The 20,017-nt window shown below is 37.6% G+C and overlaps 1 protein-coding gene across 1 annotated transcript; it reads left to right on the forward strand.

The window, feature by feature from the left end:
- The first annotated feature begins 854 nt into the window (after positions 1-854).
- On the forward strand, positions 855-19,316 carry LOC140139332 (inositol oxygenase-like). Its single transcript, XM_072161113.1, has 10 exons — positions 855-986; positions 4,429-4,521; positions 4,688-4,780; positions 6,372-6,441; positions 8,633-8,700; positions 10,144-10,253; positions 11,527-11,594; positions 13,864-13,913; positions 17,213-17,325; positions 19,205-19,316. Exons 1-10 carry the CDS (start codon positions 855-857, stop codon positions 19,311-19,313), a joined length of 906 nt encoding a protein of 301 aa, XP_072017214.1. The 3' UTR covers positions 19,314-19,316.
- Positions 19,317-20,017: the final 701 nt, after the last annotated feature.

Genomic DNA, 20,017 nt, shown 5'->3' on the forward strand with positions numbered 1-20,017 from the left:
GTACTCTAGGGGGTTTATACCTCAGAATCTCACATTTGAAAAAGTGCCTCATCGTTTCCTCGAGCACTGTTGGATAAGACCGAAAACTACAGACAATGCTGATTTTACACTGAAAAAATTTTTAAAAAAATACCTCCCTCCCTCATCAATTCATGAAAATCCTCTGGACGAGAACCAAAATATTAATTTTATACGGCCTTATATATAACAGATACCGAAAGCCAAGCTTAGAAGCCAAGTTTGTGTCGCATGTTTGACTCATGACTATAAAATATATAAAGCTTACACTGGACAACAGACAGCATTGGTCTGCAGTAACACAACATTGATCTTGTTTATAACAGAATCAGATCACATTATAACTTACAAGAATCCGGGAAACAAATATGGTAAGAATATGATGTGTGATGGTAGTTATATTTTTGATATTGAGGAGCTGTGCAATAATCTTGGCTTCTAAGTTGCTGTTTTTTTTATTTAATGCACACACATGCACATCACAAGCCAGCAGTATGTCCTTTGTGTATGTAGTGTGCCACACCACACTTTTTATAACTGAGTGAAAATAGTACTACCGAAGTAACCAAATTACTTACTAAAGTTTGTTCAGTTTGTATAAGGTGGAAATTATTCTGCTTTTGTTACCGCGCGCGCCAATAAAGTCCCAACCCACACTCGCGTAAATTCACATAAGCATGAGCTAGTCACGCATTACGCAACGCACACCTAGTGTAAGCACTGCGTCCAACAGCGTGCACGCCATTCTACATCAATACACAGTGGTATGTGTCTTATTTTTTCTGAACAAACTTTAGCTAGCTTTGAATTTTTTTTTTTAGGATCCATTAATTGCAATGGACCCATCACAAGTGTACAGACCAGAGCTTGCCAATGGTGACAAGGAGCAGTGGTTGAAGGGCATCGATACTGCAGGGATTCAGTTTGATGTTGGCAGAGACAAAACACATTTCAGACAACATGAACAGGTAAACTATCCAGTGGCCACGCCAGGAATTTTTTTCAGGGGGGCATGGGAGAGGGGGGGAAGTGAATTTCAGGGGGGGGGGGGGAAATCAACACATTTTGCACATAATTGCTGCAAAAGTGGACATTTTCGTAATTTTGAGTTTTTACTGGGGGGCAACTGGGGGTAAGAGTTCTGACTGGATTTGCCCCTATGATTCCGTGGTGCCGCCACTGAAACTATCTATTTATGCTAAAGGTCAGGTAAACTAAAATGTAATAATTTACCATTTTATGTAACCAACAGGGCTTTCTTTAACACAAAAAAAGCACATATATTCACGCTCAAACACTTTGTGTACTCTCTTAAATTGCCCCATTGAATATTCAATCAAAAAGATTGAATTTTCAATCTCGCCATCCCGAATTAGGGACAAAGCGTTTTCGACTGTATATTCAGTCGGGGTAATTTGAATTTTTTTTCAATCAAAAGGAGTGATTCTCAATCTTTTACAATCTTTTAGCAATTAAAGTTAAGGGCAAATATTTTTCGATTGAATTTTCAGTAGAAAGGATTGATTTTCATTGTTTTTCAATCTTTTGCCGTCCCAAATTAGGGACTAGTCCTTTCCAGTTGAAAAAAAGATTGAAAATGTTCACTCTAAAACAGTTTGAAATCTCATTCCAAACACATATACAACACCTGTCATTTGGCAGTACAGTACATTAGGAGTAACACTTAATTAGATAATGAAATCAGTCTACAAAGAGAGTTAGAGTGAAAACATAAAACATATCATATTTTTCAATCTATTTAGATTGACTCCTATCATCAATCATTAAAAGATTGACAAATTTCAATCAGCCAATTTAAGAGAGTACGGTACCCCTTCAAAGTCCAACACGTACAAAATCTTGAAAATGCAGGTGTTGAAATAGTCCATAATTGATATTAGAAATACCCGGGGGACCGGGGGGGGGGACTGGGGGTGATGGCGTCTACATCTGCCTTCATGTAAGCATTGAATCATTGGAAGGTCACCAAAGAGACAAATTTTCCTAAAGGGGGTATGGGGTGAGACTGTAGTTATTAAATGCTGTTTCTAATGAAAAAAATTGTTGATTTCCACCCCCTCCCAAATGGGTCAACAATTTGGCCTTCGGTGAAATTGAGACAAACATTGTTAAACAAAGTTACCCTTTGGCAATGTGTTGTACCCCTTTGACAGAGGAAAAGTTCCAAATGCGTGGGAGACAGCGCATGTGACAATAATCAAAAGGGGAAAGCAACTTCTCATGGAGTAGGATGAGCATCCTGTCAAACACTGTTTTTGTTGAAAACCCCCTTATCATGCTTATATCAGTGATTTTTTTGATGATTTTTGGGCGAGTACGCACTCATTATATTGTCACTTTTGGCCTTTAATGGCGTTTAGTATGAGATGAAACTTTCGTCACAATTTTTGTAGTCTGAAACGGCGTAAGTGATATTTGCGATGCAATTCGATGGAGTATTTGTATACTAATTACTCACTATAACATTAACGATCCATTACATACAAGCTAGACACGTACCTCACGGTGATCTTGTGATAGAAGTAATAATTATTGGGGATACTAGAATCACTTTTGACCCATACCGGATCTTGCAGAGAAATATTATGGCCGTAATATTTGCACAGTACAACCATGACAACGGGCAGTACAATTGCCAGATTTTTGTCCATGGTTTTCGCCCAGTGTAACGTATACATGTACTTACCGCTGTTTGAGGGCGCCAGACAGGTTACGCGATATATCAGACACTAATTTTGTCCCAGCCTCTCAGATAAGGACCGTACACTGTACATTCGAAAAACCCGTCAAATATTATGTGCACAACATTGTAAAAATATTGTCTTGTGTATCAAACTTACAATATGTGTTGTACAGCAGTTAAATGCAATAATTGTCATGATTACATGCATAATTAAAACTTATCATCCGTAGTATATACAGGCCTATATGTAGCCTGGGCCTATACATTCTTACATAACTTTTCTTCTTTTCTTCTAGACCAAAATTGAGGGGGCTAAGCCCCCACAAGTCCCCTCCTCGGTTCCTAAGCCTATGCAAACGCTTATTCAGACAGCGCAAATAACGTATACATTTACAACTCTACGTTGAGGGGGTTCAATACAAATCACAATTGCATAGCATGTTGACGGGTGCTGGTGAGATAGGTCTACCCATAGATTTTAAGGCCTCAAACAAGGCCGGTTTGCAATATACAAAAAACTGCGTTTTAATCACACTTAACCTTTTCAAATCCTAAACTACTACACGTAGCATGTTTATCCAAGTTCACTCATTCCTATTTTTAATTCCAATACTTCTGACAAACATTTACAATACCCTACATCATGCGCACTTTCTTTGGTACGCCCATTTCCTTTTTAAAGGAATTTTTATTTGATGTGTTCTCAAAATTTCTCAAGTGGATGTAAGGGGTTTTGCAACAAAGCTCTTCAATATAAACGCAGTGATATACAGGGTGAGTCAAAAAAAGTGCAATAGAGAAAAGAATCCATTTTTACTTAAGAATCGAGTTGAACTTTTTAGGTTTGAAAACATTTTATATATAGTATATCCATCATTGACCTTGTGTGTAAAAATTAAGGAATTAGCATTTACCGTTTTGTTTTTATAACACATTTTATGGCGCTACCCAATTTTAATGTTTGTCCAAGAGACATCTAAAATTTGAATGTCAGCCCACTCTGTGTAAGGTAGATTTGGAACAACTGCCATTTTCTTAACCTCATTGTCATTAAAATAAAATGGAGCACCCAAAGTGTTATTGCCCTTGGTCTTGTTTAAGGAGAAGAAACATTATTTGTTGTTATTTTCATTTTACCTTTACTTTAAAGATGTTTATTCTCTATCAAAAACATACATATTTCCAGGCGGGTTTTTCAAATGTCAAAATGAAATGCGGCATAAATTGAAATAAGTGTGAATTACAAAATATCCAGTAAGTTGGACATTTTGGGATTAAACAAACTGGAGTTGGAGTCGAGTGAGGTATGAAGGACTTAAAGTAATGTTAGAAAGTTTGTTTGAACAGAAAAAAAAAAAAATTAAAATAACGCATAAAATCAACCTTATTTAAGTTAAAGTCAGTTTCAGATATGGTGCCTTTACCGCGCACTGTGTGCTCTCATTCAAAATACATGGTACCTCGTGGACAAATAAAGAAATTGGGTATCGCAACAAAAGGACTCATCAAAATTAAACGGTAGTTGCGATTCAATTTATATTTTCACAGAAGGTGGCCATTGAGTGTAGCATTTATAGAATCTTTCAATATTGGGAAAGTTCGATTTGGTTCTTACATAAATATCGATTCTTTGCTCTATTGCAGTTTTTTTGACTCACCCTGTACAAAGTTCATGTCTGATTGTTTTCTTTTTGTCTACATTATAGAGTAGCGTGACTAGCAAAGAGCACATGGAAACAGTAAGACGGAATTACAAACTTATGCACACATACCAGACAGTTGACTTTGTCAAACAAAAGGTGGGTCAAAATCTTGCAGGCAGGCCCGTACGCAGGATTTCATTTGGGGGTGTGAAATTGATAAAGACAAATTGGCATGTATGGTTTTGTAACCTTTTAACACAGGTCTAATAATTTCATTATTTAGGAAGTATATATCAGATAATTCTAATTGTTTTGATCACAGAGAGCAGAATATGGTAAAATGGAAAAAGGAGAGCACACCATAATGGAGGCGTTGGATATGACCAATTCAGTCATTGATGAGACTGACCCTGATGTAAGTGTGATAAATGACAAGAATATAAACTGGGCTCAAAAAAGAATCTTATAATTTTTCACAAGGTCATATCTTAAAATCCTGTCCACAAAAATGAACCAAAATTGCACATAGGATTACTTCAATACTCTCAGTAACCAAACAGTTGTCCAAATGACACAACAGCAAAATGCACTGACATGCATGGAACAGCTTCCTGGACCACATTAACAGCCCAAGAAATGGCACCCAACACAATAAATCTGTGAGTAAGTGGAATAGTGTGGAACAAGACCTGTTTCTTCAAGAAAATGTGTGAAAAGCAGAAGCAGTCCCATTCCACACTATTCCACTTACTCTTTGGAAATTATCACCTGTGTAAGGATCTTGTATGCATTCTAACAGATTTCTTTTGCTGGGTGCCAATTATTCGCCTGTGAATGTAGTCCAGGAAGATGTTATGTGTCAGTGCATTTGGCTGTTGTGTCAGTTGGACAACTGCTTGGTTACTGATGTGTTTAGAGTAGAGTATTGAAGTAATCCTGTGTGTAATTTTGGTTCATTTTATGGACAGGATTTTAAGATATGGCCTTATTAATTATCAAATTCTAAGTTTCTTTTTGAGCCCAGTTTAATTTCCCTTTAGACTGTGTTACAATAATGTGCCCCAGAACACTGCAAAAACAACAGAGCAACACTTAATAAACACTTTAACACTTCATAAACACTTGTTTGTACAGTGAAGGTATAGGGATGTTAATTTATAAACACCAAAACATGTTTAGAAATATGAAGATGTTTATGTTTTATAACACAAGATAGTGTTTAAAAACACCATAGAACATGCCACTGTTGTATCTTCCCATAAATATGGCAGACTTATCAAATGCATTTAAAAACAGCATGATTGCAATCTGCTGTGACAGTTTGTCTCACACACATAACAAATGCACTACGATCAAATAGGTTGATGACAACATTGAATGGTCTGCACTGCGCCATGATTACGGTGAAGGACACCGGTTCAAACCCTTTGTTTGGAGCCAATTGATAAAAGCATGCAGTTGTTTTAATACGTGCAGGCATAGAGCTTCAATAGAGGTTACGCGTGAAATTATTGATTGGCTCCAAACAAAGGATTTGAACCGGTGTCCTTCACCGTAATCATGGCGCAGTCCATTCAATCAAATGTTGTCATCAACCTATTTGATGGTAATGCATTTGTTATATATGTGAGACGAACTGTCATGGTAGATTGCAATCATGCTTTTGTTGAATGCATTTGAGAAGTCCGCCATATTTACGGTATGATACGTTATATGCACAACCTCCATAGACAGGTGGCTAGTTAAGACACTAGTGTTTGTGCTTACTTAACCCAATGAGAACTACCTGCCGATTGGCCAAAAAGAAGTTTTCATTATCAATTGGACCATTCAGCAACATTGTAAGAATAATTTCACCACACAAAAAAATTGGGGTGAATTATTTGCAAAGCTCCATTCTGATTGGTAATTAAAGTAAAGATATCATGTAATTGACCAATCAGAGGCAATGTTAGATCGGCAGGTATAATTGTATGTTCTGACTGTTGTCTCATGCATATTTTCAGATGTCCATTCCCAACATCTTCCATGCATATCAAACAGCTGAACGGATTCGAGAAATACATCCAGATAAAGGTAAGAGCTGGTAAGATGGTGTCAGCAAATTCACTTTGTATACACCGTAGAAGTGTTAATCGAATTAACTACCATAGCAATAGATGAATACAATTTTGACTATACCGCCCTGCACTACAACGTTCAAGCGGTACCGATGCATTAAATCATAGAGCGTGTTTATAGTGAGCCAGATTATCCGGTATTTAGCGTATAAGTACATCTTATGCGGTATTGGTTGCCACTATAAACAGACCAATAGCGCTATTTGCCGCACATATTATACGGAACTGATATCCTTCGATATCGATGGATATTGCAGTATATTCATTCCGTATACGGCCACTATAAACAGACAGGGATTAACGATACCGTTATTCAAGGAAGTGGAGCAGGGTTATATAACTCTCCGAGCTGAAATTTGTCACTGTAATAACACGTCACCTACAAATATGGTACGATATTGTAGAAATAATGTTTATAAAATAGGCCGGTATCGTTTTGACGACAAACTTTTTGAAACTGGCACCATATTTGTGTCTCCCACATTGCATTGCGGTGACCTCGAAGACGCTGAGTTCAACCAACTTCGGACTCAGAATAGCGCTATTGGTAGCCACTATAAACAGCCGAGATAACGGATAAGTCACATTCCATCCTAATCCCATATGCGTATAAGGATACCGTATAAATACCGTACACCTCTATAAACACGCTCATAGATGTCAAAGAAAGGCTGATCACTCGCACCTGTAAGATAAGTATCTTTGAAAAGAGCGGTATTGTATTCAATCTATGTTTGCTGACATACACAGGTGATTAGTGCAATCTGCTTGTTCAAAAATTGTATTCAAAATCTATTGCTATGGTAGTTAATCCGATTATGACATCAATCTACAGCGTATACCTGGGCCATTTACACATTTCATGGTTGGGGCAACAAATGAAGCATTGTGAGACTTTCAGTGCAAAATATGCTAATTCAGTTGGTAATTTGCATAATTTAGGCACACCTCTCTAATTCTCACATCTGACTCCATGGAGTAGGGAGACCGGCTGTGGGTACATTATATGTTGAATATGTTGAATTTTATATTTACTCATCTGGATGGGGTAGTTATGAAACTACTTTGTAGGGGGAATAAGGGCCAGAGGTATGGTTGGGATGGGGTAATGGTTGGTTTAGGAATGGGTTGGGTAAGGCTGAGGTGTGGTTGGGATGGGGGTAATGGTTGGGTTAAGAATGGGTTGGGTAAGGGCGAAGTGTGATAGGGGTGGTGTAGAGTTGGGGTGAGATAGGGTGAGACTAGGTTGGGGTATAGTAAATAAATGTTAACATTATAGTGCCTTTCACACGTATCAAAGCCCTTTATATTTATTCCTCTGTCATTAGAATATGTCAGCTGCCATAGAATGCCCAAGGCATGCTCATACCTTTGGGCGGCGCTCAATGGACATTATTCCTAACAGCTCCCCATTTCACCCATGGGTAGAGAGAGGCAATTGAGGTAAAGCGCCTTGCCCAAGTGCACAACACGATGGCACCGCTGGGGCTCGAACTTGAAACCCTCCGATTGCGAGGTAGAGCCTGTACCACTGTGCTCTCAAGTATACATAGGGCATGGTGTAATGGGGTAGGGGTAGGGTGTTGTGGGGTTTAGGGCCCGGGGGGGCACTCAACTTTGGAAGTGACGGTATGTGCCTGTCAATAGGCCCCCCTTTTGAAGTCGACTATACCCGATGACCCCCTTTTTTTAAAAGTCATACCCGATGACCCCCCTTTTTTTTAGTTGCGGCTACCCAATTATCCCCTTTTTTTAGTTGCGGCTACCAATGACCCCCTTTTTTTCTAGAAGAGCATCATCAAAATGCAACAAAATAATGCCGAACCTTTCAAATTTTGCTCCATTTTTTCAAAATTATGCCGAAATTTTCAAAATTTTGCTCCATTTTTTCAAAATTTTCTACCCGATGACCCTTTTTTGAAATCTTATACTCAATGACCCCTTTTTTCAAAATCTTATACCCAATGACCCCTTTTTTATTTTTTTTGTACCCAATGACCCCTTTTTTTAAAATAACGCTTTGTTACCGATAGGCCCCTACTTCGCGACACCGGTAGGCACATACCCGTCACTTCTAAAGTTGAGTGCCCCCCGGGGTTTAGGGGTGGGTATGGTATGGTACATTATCTCTCTAATTTCGCTTTCAGATTGGTTTCACCTGGTTGGTCTTATTCATGATCTTGGAAAGATAATGGTTACTCATGGTGAACCTCATGTAAGTATTAACCCCATGAGAACTACCTGCCGATTGGACAAAATTAATATTGTGTCCAATTTTGAACCAATCAAGGAGGGTATTAATAAGATCATCTGCAAATGCAAGTTTGGTTGGTTGGTCTTATTCATGATCTTAGAAAGATAACGGTTACACAGGGTGAACCTCATGTAAGTATTAACCCCATGAGAACTACCTGCCGATTGGACAAAATGAATATTGTGTCCAATGTTGAACCAATCAAGGAGGGTATTAATAAGATCATCTGCAAATGCAAGTTTATAAATAGTTTAAAGCCTATTCATAATTGGCAATTGAAATGAGCATTTCAAGTTATCAACCAATCAGAAATGCTGTTAGATGACCAGTAGTGTCCAGGGGGTTAAATAAAGCTGTTAGACAAATTATTTAGTGTGTTCAAATTTTCAGTTTCTAATCTTGTTCAGTAGTGGAATCAAACAATATAGGGTTCGTTCACAAACACTTGTAAAAGGGGGGCCTGATGCAAAAAGAAAAAATCAAATTTTTTTTTTTTTCAGGGCTCCCATTTCAGACCTAAAATTATTTTCAGGGCCCCCCTCTTTGAACATGAAAAATGAACGTCAACCCCATAGAAAATAGTGTAAACTCATATTCTACGAGAAAAATTAAGGTGATATTTTTAAAGGCCCCCCCCCTTCAGAGGGATAAAAATTTGCATCAGCCCCCCTGTTACAAGTGTTTGTGAACAGTCCCTAATATAGTAGTATGACTTGTTTTATATATGAGACTACATGACAGAATTAATCATTAGACTGTGGAAAAGGCAATGTGGACAAACCCAAATGTATTAGGAATACACCCAAATTTGAATTTCGTTGTGGTATACCAAAACGAAATACAACAGTGGCCTATGGAGCAGTGTAATACACATAAATCATGCATAACTCGCAAACGCAAAATCGGAATCAACTGAAATTTTGGGGAAAAGCTTTTTTCTTGGATATCTACTGAAAAATATTATAAAAAGAGGATGCTAGGATCACAAAATACTCCTTTTAGGTTGGTCTGAACCCTGGAATTATGGAAACTTTCGGGCCTCATAACTGCTAAATTGTTGGTGTAAAGTATATAAAAGTATACATAATTAGAATGGCAAAGACATGATAAGTTTATCTGTGAGGTCAAATTAGGGCCAAAATGCTCATTTTTGGCCCAAAATCCCAAAATACGTTTTTTAGGCCCACTTTTTTATTTAAAAAATAAAAAAAAATTCTTGGGCCAAAATTTTTTTTTATTAATTTTTAAAAAACTAGATAAAAATATCTAGAAGTACTTTTTAAATTTTTTTGAATTTTGACCAACTTCAGCCGAAAATCTGGCTTTTTTATGATTTTTTTTTTTAATTCAGCATTTTTTTACCGAAGCTATGCATAATAATGTTGTTATTTCTCTCCTAATCAGTGGTGTGTGGGTGGTGATACGTATCCTGTAGGCTGTGCCTTTGCTGATTCCATCGTGTACAGAGATACAAGCTTTAATGACAACCCTGATCTACACAATCCACAATACAAGTAAACAGTTCTGGACTGAAATGTGTGTCAGGCAAAATATGCGTGGACCATTTAATCAACCATTTTAGGCCCTGTATCCATAGGCTGTTCCCTTGTGGCGTGTGCCCTTGTTCCGTGTTCACTTGTTCCCATTTGACCTGCCACACAGACAACCTATGGATATGGCCACTAAGCAAAACAAAGGTTCGTTGTCTGTGTGGCAGGTCACATGGGAACAAGTGAACAAGGAACAAGGGTAGTTGAGCATAACTGCTTGGCAAAACAAGCAGTTTCATATTCATGATATAAATTTGATCAGGATATAATGGACCAACCCATAAATTGAACTAGACCACATTTTATTCCAGAACTAATGTAATTAATCCCTCATTTTGGTCCGCTATTACAACTTAGACAAATTGAATACCTGAGTGGAAGAAGGGCCCAACTCCAATTTTTTACCAAAATGAGTTAGACCCAGCATTTAATAACCTGCAGTCTGTTCTTCCTTGTGTGTGAAAGATGAGCCAAAATCCACTCTCTAAATAGTCTTACACATACACTTAATCATGGTTTTCATGGAAGAAAGGCTCAACTCCATGGAGTTGGGCCCTTCTTCCACAAATATTAGATTAAAGAGGAATTTTGTTCATTCGTGAAATCTGCTTTTCACTACAATATTTCTTGCTAACATAATACATGCTCCTACTTGTGCAATTAATGGATAATTACCTAATTTCTGTAGCTATTTATAACACATCTGCTTACGGAACTGGCACTTGCAGTATATTAGTGGAAGAAGGGCCCAACTCCAGCTCGTATTAAGACCTGTACCATTGCCATGGAAACATATATAATTTCGAATGTATGTAACATTGTATGTCCATGTATTAAAGGTCCCCTGAAGATGAAAACATTCTGTCTATAAAACTTTTCCAAATATTAAGTTTTTTCTTAATATCTCCAAAACAGTTTTGATGGAGTTGGGCCCTTCTTCCACTCAGGTATTCAATTGTTTGTTTGCCCTACATCTGTACCTGACCCAGCCTTCACTTGGTTGTCAGAGTTAAAAACAACTAAATTATTTGAGATCATTTTATGTGTAAATTCAGACCACCAATCTCTCAAAAACAAGTGCAGTAAGCCAAGTCATGGTGTAATAAGCCCTCCTCTGAACGCCTTCCAAAAACACATCCCCGTCACTTCCAAAGTGATACCCCACTTGTATCTAGATTCAATATCTTGAAAAGGTAATAACTTGTGTTTTCTCACTTTCTTCCATGCATCTATACAGCACAAAGCTAGGAATATACAAGGAGAATTGTGGCTTGGATAATGTACTCATATCATGGGGACATGATGGTGAGTTCTACTTGGTACTTGCTTTTTTCAATTATTCAATCCCTTTGAATTTCTTCCATTTCACTTTTTCAGCATTATGTTTAACCCTAACACCCTAGCTACTTTATGGTGAGGGGAAGGAAAGAAGGAATAAAGAAGAAGAGAAAGCCTTTGCATCGGGGCTTGAGATTGGAATTCCAATTTCCTTTCTCACGAAGTAAGGGCTAAGAGTAAAATTGTACAATTGTGTTTGGGAGTGACCTTCTCTTCTTTTTCCTTTTCCTTGCTATGGTATTTTCTTCCATTTCTGCTTTGTTTATCAAAGCTATCTGGGCCAGCATGCATCTTATTAGCCTACACTGGCTATCCAGGCTTGTGCATTTTTATTGTATGAGCTTGGAACAGTCCATGGATTTCCCATGGATTAGCATGTGTCCCTCGCAGACCAACCTGGGTAAACAAACAAAACTTTTTTTCTTGGGTGCGGTTTTGAACCACCAACCCCTCGGGTGCCAGACACGTGCACGAGCATACCTTGCCATGGGCCAAGCTTTCCGCGACCATATGACTGTTTGCACGATGATGCAATCGCATCACGTGGGATACCTGCTTGTGCATATGCTTTGTGAAGTGTGGTTTTGTGATGTTTAGTACGGTTACGGTTAATACAGACATTGCTGTACAAGCTTGTACACAGTCAAGGAAGCTTCATTAAGGACAAAAAAGTTAGTCAACCTTTGGACATTTCTCAAATTTGACCCTCAACCCTGGAGAAATCTTCATAAGACACTATTTGAACTTGCTATTGGGCTATTCCAGAAAATAAGTGCACACCCCCTATAGAGGAGTAAATTTTCAATCAAAGAAATATCTGGATTTCCATGTCTGCTTTCTGAAAACGACTGGAATTCCAGTTGCCAATGTCACTTGAAAAAGCTTGGAAATTCAATTAAATGAAGGAAAATCATGGAAATGTCCAAAATGAGCTCTCAAATTGAGGATTTCTAATTTTGAACTATTTTTCTGCTGGATGTTTTTACCTTTGCACACTTTAAAAGTCTGGATTTCCAACAGTCACGATTGGACAAAAAGTCCGGAAATCCGAACTCCTCTGTGCATCTATTTTCTGGAATTTTCTTTCCTTCAAGTCTTCTATGATTTTAAATTCTTCAGTTCTTGTGTTTGTTTGTCAATACCACCATGTACTGATCCTTTTGAATTTATACATAAACATCCCATACCTATTGTCATCATTTACAAAATTGAACAGGCCTAAACAGGGTTATGCCTGTAAGCTATTGGCGTGTACTCTATGTACTGTATTGGATCAGTATAGTGAAATACAATTAACTTTGCGATAATTTTATTCATCAAACCAGTACATGAAACCGTTGAAACCATTGTTTGTGCATAAATGTTTTTCTGTTGTATTTGAACATATATTGCAAGTTGATAAATCTATCATGCATTGGCTAGACTAAAATTGTTTATTTAAATATGTGATATGAGAGATAAACCTTGTGTCTAGACTCAAGTTTTTGACCGCAAAATAGTGCATATTGGGAGCATAGAATGTGTTGTTAATAGGACTGACAAAGACAGGCCCGTACGCAGGGGGTGCGCATCCCCCCCCCAAATTTGCAAAAGTATACAAAAACTCGAAAATATCACAATTTATGCAGTGTAGCCAAGCATCCCCCCCAATTTTGCCAAAGTATACAAAAAGTCCCCAAAATATCACAATTTGCGAGAGTAGCGAGCAAAAAATCAGGTTTTTACACTTTTTTGGTCAAAAAAGGTCCAAATTTTGGGAAGAAAGTCCACTTTTCACAAAATCGCCCCTCTTGAAAAAAGTTCACTTTTTCAAAATCAGCACCCCCCCAAAAAAATCCTGTGTACGGGCCTGGACAAAGATAATGCATATACAATACCTAATTATAAATAGGATGTGTTATCACATAATGATAGTTGATGGGGACAGGTTAAATTACAATACACTGAACTTTGATCAAAATCAATATTTACTGTAATTAATATGGAAGGTTTGATGGTGTCCTATAAACCAAATTGCTTTGTTAAGAGGCTGACCCCCCCCCCTCTAACGTAAGTTTGAAATGTTGAAAATTACAACCCCAAGGATCAACTTTTTACAAACATAATCAGACTTTTTGACTCCCTCTCTAACAAAAGGACTTTCGTTCACAGGACATCATTGAACTTTTGATTCATTCCCTAAAGGAAGAGTTTGGCATCAACCAAAATAAATTGTTTGCTTTTTTTTTCCGCTCAGAATATCTGTACCAAGTACTGATAGCTAATGGCTGTACACTACCTGAAGAGGTAGGTAGTTGACAATACAGCAATGTAAAAAATATTTTTTTTAATCGGATTTTTAAAAATTTAAATCAATTAAAAAATCCAAAAAAAATATTGCAAGAACTGCTATACACAATTATAAATTCAAAAGAGACCAGTGGAATGCTAGACATATGCGCAATCATATCAGGTATTTACAAAAATTCAAAACTTGTTTTTACATGCGAAAATTTCAAAGAAAAAATCCCGGAAAAAATTTGGCAAAAATCATGGGAAAATCCTGTTGAATTCTGCACCTTGAAGATGAATTTATAGCAATAGATAAAATGTCATCATAGAGGTATTGTAATTGTACCCAAAAGTTGTAGAAACATTAGAAATGAAGTAAAAAAGTCAATTTAAGGAAAAAATTAACATAGTTGATCAAAAATGGTAAAAAATGAAAAAGTTGATTTAAATCAATGATTTTTTTGAAAAAAAGCATGTGATTTAAATCGGCGTGATTTAAATCAAACAGCCCTGCAAGACATAGTTATGTTTTTATCATGGTTAATATTAGAACAACAAGTTAAAGTCATAATATATTTTTGACCCATAGGCCTATATCATTTAATGTGTGGTTATTCAAAACTGTAAAAAATATTTAAAAAAATACCGGGGGGGGCACTCAACTTTGGAAGTGACGGTATGTGCCTGTCAATAGGCCCCCTCTTTTGAAGTCGACTATACCCGATGACCCCCTTTTTTTTTTTAGTTGCGGCTACCCAATGACCCCCTTTTTTTGGTTGCGGCTACCCACTGACCCCCTTTTTTCTAGAATAGCATCATCAAAATGCAACAAAAAATGCAGAAACTGTCAAATTTTGCTCCATTTTTTCAAATTATGCCGAAATTTTCAAAATTTTGCTCCATTTTTTCAAAATTTTCTACCCGATGACCCTTTTTTTTAAAAATCTTATACTCGATGACCCCCTTTTTTCAAAATATTGTACCCAATGACCCCCTTTTTATTTTGTTTGTACCCAATGACCCCCTTTTTAAAATAACGCTTTGTACCCGATAGGCCCTACTACCCGTCACTTCCAAAGTTGAGTGCCCCAGCCCCGGGAAAAAATACTTAGAAATGTGGAATTAAAATGAATACTGTTTAAATATTGCTATACAGTATTACAAAAATAATGATGGCAAAATACAGGGTGTCCCAGAAAAAAATACCGGGCAAACTAACTTGGCTGTAAGTTGAAAATTAAGCATCCAAATCAAACAATTTAAAATACAGCGTGTAGCCCATCTTATTTTGCAACTTACCTGTCAATTTTACTTGAATCGGTTGACCAATTGCGAAGAAATGAGCGATTACATAATGCATGCGTCAATGCAGTTCATTCCAAGTTTGATCAAAAGGCCCTTTTTCATATTCGCTCACCTCTTCCAAAGTTCTGTGTAACTCATTAAATCTAGTCCTCGTATCTTTTTTATAATCTATAATGTTTTGTTTTTCATGCTTTCACCTTTGAACGTGGACGACCTGAATTCAGTCAATGAATAAGGGTAAAGCTGATGAATGAAGACATTACATCTCAAAAACTAACAACAAGCCCAACAACTCATCCCGTCTTCCAACAATGGTTTTTGATATTCCGACAGGTTGGATGGAGTGGACATCATTTTATAAATGATGGTTTAACAATGGGTTTTTAATTAACATGATAATAACTGGACAACCAGCATATAGACCTAGCTGTCAAACTAAGATTGTACTTCACTTATAGCAGTGCAGTCTATGCCCATTCTTGCCAATATGGTTGGCGAACAGTTTACTGCCCGTCAAAGGGCCTTCGTTGTCTTAAGATATGCAGAAACACACAGTGCTGTCCAGGCCCAGCAAGATTTCAGACGGCGATATCACAGAAGGCCTCCTTGTGAACAATCAGGAACAATTTCAAAAAGTATCAGGAAAAAGGTACGAGCCTCAACCTGAATAAGGGCAGGTCACTGAATAAGGGCAGGTCAGGGAGACCAAGACTGTACGTACTTTGCACAACATAGCCGCTATCAGACAAGCCTTCCAACTCAATCCCAGAATGAGTGCAAGGCGGAACAACATAATGTCCAAATCCTCATTTAACATAGGGTTACTCGTCTGGACATTTCCTTCCATCCCTACACGATTTAAGAAGTTTGTTTACCATTTCTTGGAAATATTCCAAAAATAAGAAAGAAAACCGATATTTTTAACCAGCTCGAATTCATTCTTTATGTTGTCCAATATGTTAACATTTTCTAAACGAAGAAAGCTATTTACAAGTACTGAGTATCATGCAAGGTTTCATTTTAATATTGTAAAGTGTGTTTGTAAGAAACAGATTGTTTACGAAGAACAAGAAGGACTTCACCAAACAAAATATAAAGCATGTTAACCACTAGTGCATTGTGTTGAGTGAAGTTTCTTGCAAACTTGGAATGAAGTGAATTTGTGCATACGTTATGTAATCGCTCATTTCTTCGCAACTGGTCGACCATTTTAAATAAAAATGACATATAAGATGCAAAATAAAATGGGCTACACGCTGCTTTTTAAATTTTACGATTTAGTTGCTTAATTCTCAAGTTATGGCCTAATTAGTTTGCCCGGTAATTTTTTCTGGGACACCCTGTATTTGGCCCACAAATGTTATTTATGAATTTTACAGTTTATACAGCAAAAGATGCCTATAAGTTTCTGAAGGTAAAGTGAAGTAGACACATTTCATGAGACATGGAGCAATAATGAATTGTATTGAATCGCCTGTTACCATGTGCAATCATATTGAAACTTCTTACTGTTTCCAAATCAAATCATCAACCAATGCTGTGCGCATATTTTGGGGCGCGTGCCCCCCCCCCCCCCACGGTAAAAACAGTGGGCAGCAAAAAGGAAGGGGCGGCGGAAGATGAAAGGGTGGCCAGAAGAATTATTAAAGAAAAAAGGCTGGACAGAAGGGGACATAAGAATAATAATTATAAATAGAAAAAGGACAGAAAATTATTGAGAACTAATTACTTTTTGGTCACCAACCAGGCCACCAGTCGAGGAGGTTGGGTGTATATGTAATGGGGGGGGGGTAAAATTTGGCTTTTTTTATATCCTAACCCCCCACACACACACACACACTTTTAGATTCTGGAGCGCCATCCTGGCTGGAAAAAATTGGGTCAACCTGTTCGGGCTGTTGCTGCAGCTAGGGGGCAGCACAATTTTCATTTACTGTAGGCCCCCCAGGGTAGGAGCGGCCACAATACGCCTCTGAATGCATGTATTTCTAATTTAATTGTGACTACAGGGCTTATGGATGATACGCTACCATTCCCTTTATCCATGGCACACAGGAGGTGACTATACCTATCTATGTAACAACAAGGATGTGGAGATGCTGAGATGGATCAGAGAGTTCAGGTAAGCTAAACCCATGTTTCTCTGTGTTACAAAATTTAAAATCTGTGTTACAAATTGGATGATTTCCGTGATTTTCCATTTTCCACTATAAAGCACTGAAAAGTTCAAACAAACATGTTTTAAAAGTGTATTTTGTCTTACCTTTTACTGTAGTGTGGCCAGACTCTTAGGCCTAGAATTAATGGTATAATTGATTGTTTAATGGTTGATTACTGCTAAAAAATCACTTTTCTTTGTTTTATTTTGCAAATCAACACAAAAATTAGACATTTTACATAGTTTTTCACTATTTTTTGGCATTTTCAAATTTCCCTGAGCAAACCCTGAATTCTGTGAATTTTTCCGTTTTTCCGTATCACAGAGAAATCATGGCTTTCAGGTAAGCTAACTATGCAGGAACAGTAATGTAAGGGAACAAACCAAAAGATGGATGACTAGTTTTGTTACAAAGCTTATCCCTCCTCCCCATATCTATAATGAAACCAGAAATGGGTCAAAATTACATCAATGCAGGGGCGTAGCCAGCTTTCTTGGTCAGGCAGGGGGGGAATAAAATTTGGGGGCACAGATGAAAAAAAATTGCACTTCATTGACTTGCATCTTACAATACATATACTGATTTTGTTTTTAGAGAGACTGTACATGTCTTTGAGCTTCCAAAAAGGCTAAATTTTGTATTTTACCCTATTTTGGCCCATGATCGGGTTGAATTTTGGTAGAAAAGGGGCTCCTTGCCCCATTTCTTTTCCTTTGCCCTCCAGATTTTCTCTTTAATTTTTTGTCTGAGGGGCACTTTTTTCTTTCATTTTTTATCCCCCTCCCCAGCTTGCTATGCTACTGCATCAAAGTCACGGCCCCCCAACTCAACACAAAAGTTGGCAACCATGAGAGTTACCAAATAGCCTGGAAAAGGGTTAATATTTATACCAGTAGCGAGGACCGTGAAATTGGCAAAATAGGGGGTATTTAATTTGGACTGTCCGCAAAATTTGACTGTGAAATCAATGAAATGGGGGTATTTAATTTGCACTGTCTGCGAAATTTGAAAGGGGTACTTGGGAAAATCCGGTAATTTTATGTCAATATTTAGTGTCAATGAAAAGGGGTGTTTGAAATTCTAGTCATTGAAAACCTCAAAAAAGGGGTTGTTTTTGGCCAAATTTTGTCCTTGATTTTGCATGAAAAAGGGGGGTAAATTTGATGAAAAATCATTGCAAAGGGGGGTCTTTGAAAGATTTGGTAACTCTCATGGTTGCCAACTGTTGTGTTGAGTTGTGGGGCCGGGATCAATGTTTTTAAGAGTATACAAGAATTGTAATCAACATTTTAAACCCTATCCCTCCCTAATGAAACTTGGGTTTATTTATTAGGCTTCATATATCTATTGGTTTGTTCCCTATCAAGGGGGAGGGAGCAGGCCCATAACCAGGCTTTATTAATTGGGGGCTGATTTAGAAAAAGTGGACCTTTTTTCAAAATTTGGACCTTTTTGGACAAGGCGGGGACAGATTTTGAAAAAGTGGACCTTGTTTTCAATATGTGGACCTTTTTTGACCAAAAAGGTATAAAACCCCTATTTTTTTCACTTGCTACACTCGCAAATGGGACTTCTTGGTCAAAAAAGGGGACTTTTTGGCCCTTTGGCGATTTGGGGTGGGGCGTCTGCCCCCAGCCCCCCTAGTTATGGGTCTGGGAGGGAGTGCTGCAGTCAGGACCTTCCCCTACCACTGATAGCTACTTATGCCGCCAAATAAACTAACACTTTAGCCTATATGATAGTTATATGAGTTTGCCATTCTTTGTGAAATTGGAGTATAGTCAAGCTACCTCAGTGTTTTGGTATTGATGCATAAAATTTGTGTTTCTTTTTATCTTGCAGTAAATTTGACCTATACTCTAAAGGTGATGTTCTTCCAGACATAGATGCCTTACGTCCATACTACCAATCTCTTATCGATAAGTACGTACCTGGAAAAATCAAATTCTAGAACTTTTTAAACAGGTGGAGGAGATCCCGGGGGTACTCAAGTTGGGGTTTGGTAGGGACGTGCCGCTGAGATTTTGGAAGTAGACCCATAAATATACCAATTTTTCAAGAAATTTGGACCCATTGATATACCAAAAGTCAAAATTTTCGGCCGAATTTACCCAAAATTGTCTTAGTTTTTTATTTTTATTTTTTTTCTGGGAAAATTTTGAAAATTTTGGCTAGATTAAGGAAAAATTGGGCTGTTTTCCGAAAAAATTGAGAAAATTTTGAAAAAGGACCCATTCATATACCAAAATAGGCTTTGAAAAAGGGTCATTGATATACCAGAAGGCTGAAAATGCTACCCATGTTTATGCACGCCCCGTATGGTCATTTGTACTGAGTACCCCCGGGAGGAGATGGTCACTGGATTTCAAAGTTGTCACTGGGTTTTGCATTTCTTTAGGATTGCTAAAGTCAAAATGCCCTATTAGTAGGTCTAGTTCATGAAGTAACCTCAAAACAGATGGGCAATTGTCAATGTGGTGTTCAAAGCCAAAGAAAGTTGAATTGAAATAAAGCAAACCAGCTACAAATTCAAAGCCAACAGACCCAACACAATTAAAGTTAGGATAATGAGGAAGTGGATCAGTGAGGAGCTTAAAGCCAAAGACAGAAAAAGCATGACCACTGAAGAATATATGAGTAAAGAAAAAAACTTGC

Source organism: Amphiura filiformis, chromosome 18 (genome assembly GCF_039555335.1).
Source record: "Amphiura filiformis chromosome 18, Afil_fr2py, whole genome shotgun sequence".
Taxonomy (NCBI): Eukaryota; Metazoa; Echinodermata; class Ophiuroidea; order Amphilepidida; family Amphiuridae; genus Amphiura; species Amphiura filiformis.